Below are 7387 nucleotides of genomic sequence, written 5' to 3'. Positions count from 1 at the left end.
AACTTAACAAGGTTTACACTATAGAAAGCTGACATTACACTAACAAGAAATACATACCCTTAAAATTCACCTAAGACTATGTGTAGTGGTTTGTGTTAAAGTTGCTTGTTAAAGTGCCACCTCAACGCTACGTAGAGAGGAATCCTTTAACTAAACCACACTTTAACATGTGTGTAGTGGTTTTAACCAAGCTTCAATCATTAATCCATTTTTTATATCTAAAAGAAAATGTTTGTCTGGTTGGAAAAAGCATCGGACCCACTCACGCGTGTTAGTAGGCTAACCAGACTTTCTTTGGCACCCCCTTTCATTGAAGTGTAATGGTGTTTGGGGCGTTAAAGGGGTGATGTGGCTTCCCCTTCTTGTTTCACTACACATAGTCTAATGTTCACTTTATGACGCCACTTTAATGGGGATAAACGCCAAGAGGCCATCAGCACCATGCTAACATATAAAGATGTAGACTTTGTTATCTGAGCATGGGTACTAAATGTCATAGTGAAGTATCACAACAATGATCAAATTACATGAAATGTGTGAAGCCATTTAATAAGTAAATACATGTTGAGATTTGAGGTTATAGTCTTAAGAGGTGACATTATGCAAGAATAATGTTTGAGTTAAGAACATATCATAACAACAAATCTCAGTTGCAAATTATCTTTAACGACTTGACGAAGTCAATAATAATGTTTTCGATCCGACATCCAAATTGCGGAATGCGACTAAAGCCCGAGAAAGAGGTTAATACACAGGAAAACCCACCCTAGAGGATTGGAGATCCATTGTTCTTGTAAAAACTAAGGTTATTGTGGGGCATAACCGAAACTAAAAAATGAGTTTCTATATCGATTTCTTTAGCGTCTACTAAAGCAGTTTAATTGCACAGTTTAATTGCATATTAACAGTCATTAATTACAATTAAAAAGGTTGCGCATTTTCGGTTAATGCCAACTTACAAATAAACTTGGGGCTTGTTTTCAAAAACCGCGAGAGAGGAACATATATTAGACTCCAAATTTAGACAACAATGACGCGAATTTTGTTTAGTAAAACCAAACCATGTAGTTGGCATTCTCATTGCTTTAGTTGTATACGAGTTTATGATCTATGTACATTCAAAATGAACATATACAATAAATGAATTTGAGTATGTTAATTGGCATGTAACTTATATCGCTTGTTGTGCGTTTATTACTTCCTATTTTGTGTGCAAACGAAGTAAACTACTTCTTATTCACATCGCACATCCACTAAAAGTGTTTTAGGTGTGCCTGGACACGGGTCTTCACCAAAAGATTCTGGCGTATGAGAAACCGAACATTACCTTCTTCCCAAATAAGCCTGAAATATCAAAGGTGTTGAATACAAGTCAACTTTAAACATATGGTTGCAAAAGTTACGAGTTATTTACTTTGTACTTTGTAGAATGACTACAACAACAGGTGTTATAGTCATTCTACAAAGGTGTTGTAGTCGTAGACTATATGACTGCAACAACATATGGTTGCAAAAGTTATGAGTACAACACCCTAAACAAAAGGTGTTGTAGTCATAGACCATAACAACAAGTGTTATAGTCATTCTACAATGGTGTTGTAGTCGTATAATGACTAAAACACCCCAAACAAAGGGAGTTGTATTCGTTCTACAATGTAAATGATCAGTGTGTTGGATTTAATTCAAGATAAGCTAGCTCACCTTTTCAACGACTTGTTGAGAATTAGACGAATGACATTTTCCAATGGAGTAGTTTTCGCAGTCGCCTGAAGGGTTACCATGACTTGCAAATACAATCTTCGAGATAATTTGTTTTTTAGGACACCGCAAGCGAACTCTAGGCGTCGGTCTCCATTGATAGTGACCGGATACTTCCCTTGAATTTACCCTAGGAGGATGTGAATCCGATACACGCCCACAAACTTTGTCGATGGAAACAGTATCTAGTGAAATGTTTAACGGGTTTGCATATTCTTCCTCGAACAAAACTAGTAGATTTGCAGTCAGTTTAAGGAAAGATCTAGGTACATTGTACCTGTCAAACATAAGCCAAAACATTTGTTAGTCACATATGCTTAAACAATGTATTATAGTAATACAAGCATTAGCAAATATTGCATGCAAGTTTCAAACCATGTTTGTGAAGGTAATCCTGCAGGGGTCTTAAAGGAGACCCAATATCTTCCAATACTTTGCCCATTGATCCAAAGCGCATCAAAGAATCGCATTGCATTGCTGCAGATTATGCTTTGCTGATGCGGACATTTTAACACCAAGATAATGAAGTGTTGGATACGTTTGTTCCAATAAAAGTGCTAACATATAATATATGTTTCATCTAAAACATTTCCAAAAAAGAAAAAGAACACTTAGCATTTACCCCCTCCATAACGCCATTCACAACATGATGAGCCGCAACGTCATAAACTTGCCTGGTAGTCGTTGCAGGCCCAAACACTCTATCCGCAGTTATACACCATCAAAAATCAAGAAACCAAAAAGCTCTCAACTTTCTAACAAAAGCCACCACAATTAGCTAAGAAAACATAAAAAAAATCAGCATTCTCTTGTTTCACAAAACCTACAAAAAAGGGGCTTGTAGTAGAAACCAAAATTGGAAATACAACTATAAAGTATAAACTATACCGAATCCATAGCGATAAGGTACCTACATGCTACACAGCGAATAGCTATTAATAGCGGACATCTATTTTATAAATAACGATACACTAGAAAAAAAAATTAAAATATATGTATATTATATCAAAATACCTGGGTATATATGCTATTTTACATGTATATTTAACAAAAACCTAAAATCCAGCTATTTTATAGCTAGACTTAATTGCTAGTTATATTAAAAAAAAACAAAAAATAAAAATAAATTGTCGCCATTATCGCTACAACCCTAATAGTGAGCCTAGACCTCTACGCTATGTAGCACGCTATAGCAACCGCTACGCTCTGGCTATTGTCAACTATGAGTAAAAATGTTAAAAATCAAGAAACCAAAAAGCTTTCACCTTTCTGAAAGAAATAACTAGAAGGCAAAAGGGGGATTTTGTAGTAGAAATAAAAATAAGGATATAACTATAAGTATAAACTATACCGAATCCATAAGCAAAGGCGGGATTAAACTCATTCTGAATGGAATAATCTCCATTAGCAAACCATGTCACCTCATCCCCTTTCCCAATCTCCCTTGAACTGTCACAGATGATCACACACTTTTACTTTTACTTTTAATTTTAAGCATAAAGAAAACAAACCCATCTAATCTAATTCAAGTGAAACAATAAACTTACTTGAGGGGACGAAGCCTGGCGGTGACAGTGACATTTTCTTTAACTTTGTGTGAAGAAGAAGAAGAAGAAGAAAGTGGAGGAGGTTGAGAGGGTTTAGTTGCCTGGGGTTTGGTGGTCCGGCGAGTGGTGTCAGGTGGTGGGTCCGATGACTTTCGGGAGCGGAAGGGGGAGGTGGAGGATCTTGAAGAAGATCTGGTGGTGGTGGTGAATGACATTGGTGGAGATTCACGGTGGTGTGCTGCCGTCGTCCTTGGTATTGTCCCTCCAGAAACTTTGAAATTTTCAAAGATGTAAGTAGAACCAAAGACTGCCTTAGACCATGTGTAGTGGAAGGGGAAAATAATGCCCCCAAGTGTGGGCATTTTACGCCACGTGGCGGTCCAGTCAGCAAAGGGGCATTATTGGGCGTTTTAGAAAAATGGGTGTAGTGGGGATGGGGCATTATTGGGCATTATTGGGGCATTAAATAAAAAAAAGAAAAAAAAAAGAAAAAATCTTATTGGATAGGAAAAGGGGGATGAAATCTGATTGGACAAAGGCAAAGGGTGTTGGGCGTGGTTTATAAAACGCCAAAGGGGTTTTTTTTGATTTTTTGCTTAAAAAAACGCCCCATGTAATGGTACATGGGCGTTTTCAAGCGTTTTTTTTGAATTTTTTTTAAAAAAAACGCCCCATTACACAGGGTCTTAAAACCATTCCCTTTTCTCACAAAAAAAAAAAAAAAAAAAAAAAAAAAAAAAAAAAACTTTATTACTTTGAAATTTTGTTGGGTTGACGGGTTGAAATGTTTAACCCGAACCCGAGCTGTATTATTATTTGGGTTAAAGATTTCAATCGTAACCCGCACGCATGTAAATTCGGGTCAACCTGAAGCCGACCGGCCGACCTCTTTAACCCGTATTTTTAAATGAGGCATACAAGTTGACGATTTATAAGCAAGTTGTTGGGTTTTAAACGGATTATCGGTAACATGTTTAATGTTGAGTATGAGTGTGACAAGTAAAAAATATAAAGTGTTAAAAGTAACGCTATTATGACTATCATGTAAAAGAATAACGGAAAAAACAAAAAGTAAAATATAATTTTTTTTTCTAAATGGTTAAACGGGTTAACGAGTCAACCCGAACCCGATCTGTTTTTAATAGGAAAAAAAAACAGGTCGTGTTTATCGACCCAACTCTTTTTTCTTCGTGTCAGGTTTGAATCAGGTTGACGGGTCGTGTCAAGAATTGACGGCCCTACTTTTATCCACTAAATCTAATTCTAAATTTTAGAACGATGTATGTTAGATAATTAGAACCCGCACCACTTAGGCTATGGGGTGTGGGATAAAGCCCTTAGGGGCTTTATCACGCCACGTTAGCGCCACGTCAGCCAGGGGCCTTTATCACGTCTTCTCTTAACTTGCAGAGTGTGAGATAAAGTCCCCCTTCAAACTATAGCGCCCCCACCTGCAACCAATCACCCCTTGATCCTGCCAAATCTTCTTCCTTACCATGTTAGCGAAACCACCATGGTGCCCCTTCTTAAATCGGTGGGTATGGACGGTGGCCCCTCATCGACGCCATCGTTAATGAGATGGCAAGGGTGACGTCCTCCACATCCACCGGCCTTACGATACAACACCTTACAATAGTTCTGAAGCTTTTGGTTATTTTTTTGTTAATGCCTACTATTTAATCATGTATACTTTTCTATCATTTAATATTTACCATAATTTCTTTTTATTATTGCACTACGTAACGTATCATTTACAATATGTTTGATACTTTAAAAAAAAGTCCCTTTTTCGTTTCAAATATTATTTATCTATTCATTTAGTAGTTCCGTTTTTGTTTTTATTTATTCTGTTCTCATATATTTACATTTACATTTACAATACATACAAACATAAGTTTGTAATGTCGGCGGGAATAGTTGTGTTTGTTGGTTGGCCAAAAGTGGCGGCCAACTTTTGTTTTTTTTCATAAAATAGTTATTTATAGGTCCTGTCAAATTACGATTTTATCTCCTGTTTAAAATAACAATCTTGCCCCCTGCCAAATTACGATTGTATCCCCTATTTAAAATTACGATCTTGCCCCCAGTTAGAAACTAAATTTATGCTTTGCCCCCAGCTTAAATTTACGATTTTGCTTTGGTTAAAAAAATTATACTTTTGCCAACGCTACAATCCTGCCAACTTACAATTTGGTTCCCAGTTTAAAATTACAATTTCGCCACCAGATCAAAATAAAATTTTTGTTTTGCTCTCAGCTAAAAATTACGATTTTGCCCTCAATAAAAATATTACCATTTTGCCCCTAATTCAAAATAAAAAAATGGTTTTGCCCTCAGTTCAAAATATTAGTTTACATCTATTTTAAAATTACGATTTTACCCAAGATAAAAATTGCAATGTTGCCATAGTTTTTTTGGGCAAAACTATGGTAGTGTTTTATTTTACTTGGTTTACACAATTTAGCTTTTATTCGTGCTAAACAGCTGCCTAGCACTCGCTAATTGGTCCTGGCAAATTATTGTTTTGCCCCCAACTCTAAATTACACGCTTGCTATCGTTTTAGTTATTTTTTATCATAACTATCATAGTGTTTTCTTTATTTGGTTAACTCGATGCATCTTTTTTTATATCGTGTTATAAGTAGCATGTATAACTAACCGAAATAAATGCGTTCATGTTATTAAACTAATAAATATTTAGTTTAGCGCTCCGCAACGTGGGCGGCGCATAACTCTAGTTATTAATTTTATAAATATGAATATGAATTATGAATATATAAAAAATAGTTTCATATTATACATACATCTATACTATATAATAAAAGAAACCTGTTTTGAGACACTTGTCATTCTCTCATTTAATTGATTAAAATTATTAATACTAATAATAATAATAAAATAATATTTAATCTTATCTAATACAAATTCTTATTATTAATTCAATAACCTATTGTTAAACTAAAACTTCAATAGAATCTTAAATCCTAGCTAAACAAGTTTCGAAATTCATAATAATATTAATATGTTAGACTAAATATATTATTGATATATATATATATATATATAATATTATTGATATTAACTAAAATTATTATCAATAATATTAATAATAGGTTTAGAATCAAATACAAATATTCAAAAAATAAGAAGTCGTACAAAGAGTATCAAATAGACTCTGATTGACCTCATTCAACCGACATTAGAGCCGTCTTATCGAACTCTACGACATTAATTAATATGTACGAGTTGATGGGTTACATTTATATTAACTCATTTCTGTCAATATGGTATGTAAATGTCTATGTCTTTGTTTTGCATTTACAGGAAATATCTATACTATATAGTTTAAATTGTTCAACCCGTGTAACACACGGGGAACTAACCTAGTAACTATATAAATTCATAGGAAAAAAAATGTTTCATATTATACATATATCTTTTTAACTTTTTTTTAAATTATATGTATATGATCATCTAGTGAATTTGTAAGATCTCTGATTCAGCGAGAAAATATATATATATATATATATATATACATATACTCTTTTCAAGTAAAAAGGTTACATTAAATGATAAAAGCAAATATGGACCGTAAATATTAGAAGAACAATAATTAACTTTTTGTTAGGCGAAAAGCTTTCTGCCAACCCTATGTTTTCATAGTTTACAATCATAAATTCCTGTAATTATATTCTTTAGGATTGATAATTTTGTATCTATGTATGATGTACATGAGCATACTTGATACAAACTAATTTTGAGTAGAACAGTGTAAAAACCGTAAAAAAAAAAAATTAGAGTAAACTGCCATTTTAGTCCCTCAGGTTTGGTCACTTTTGTAACTTTAATCCAAAACTCAAACCTTTTAAATCTAGGTCCCTGTGGTTTCACTTTTATTGTCATTTTTGTCCAAAAATGAAACCAGCTGATATTTGTCCTTTTTCTCAGGGGCAAAATGGCCAAATATCAGTTGATTTCATTAATTTGTTTTTGCTTTGATATATAAAACGGTTACGCAACAACTTACCCACTCGTTTTTTCTCTCCCGACTCCTGTTATACTTGGTCAACATAAAACACAAA

The 7387-nt window shown here is 34.2% G+C and overlaps 1 protein-coding gene across 4 annotated transcripts; it reads right to left on the bottom strand.

The window, feature by feature from the left end:
- Positions 1-1040: 1040 nt before the first annotated feature.
- On the bottom strand, positions 1041-3829 carry LOC110885661 (beta-galactosidase 16). Of its 4 annotated transcripts, XM_035978907.1 has the most exons (6): positions 3306-3595; positions 3110-3207; positions 2381-2513; positions 2134-2252; positions 1702-2035; positions 1041-1344 (listed from the first exon to the last, which is right to left on the bottom strand). In XM_035978907.1, exons 3-6 carry the CDS (start codon positions 2387-2389, stop codon positions 1324-1326), a joined length of 483 nt encoding a protein of 160 aa, XP_035834800.1. In that variant the 5' UTR covers positions 2390-2513; positions 3110-3207; positions 3306-3595; the 3' UTR covers positions 1041-1323. The 4 variants fall into 4 exon arrangements, 3 of the variants coding, with proteins under 3 accessions (XP_035834800.1, XP_035834801.1, XP_035834799.1); XR_004870144.1 differs by having other exon boundaries at positions 2134-2536; positions 3306-3598; XM_035978908.1 differs by lacking the exon at positions 3110-3207 and having other exon boundaries at positions 2381-2536.
- Between the last annotated feature and the right edge of the window lie 3558 nt (positions 3830-7387).

The sequence above is a fragment of the Helianthus annuus genome, chromosome 10 (genome assembly GCF_002127325.2).
Source record: "Helianthus annuus cultivar XRQ/B chromosome 10, HanXRQr2.0-SUNRISE, whole genome shotgun sequence".
NCBI classification, from domain to species: domain Eukaryota; kingdom Viridiplantae; phylum Streptophyta; class Magnoliopsida; order Asterales; family Asteraceae; genus Helianthus; species Helianthus annuus.
Note: the sequence above shows the minus strand (reverse complement) of the source record. Positions and strands in the feature narration are given on the sequence as shown.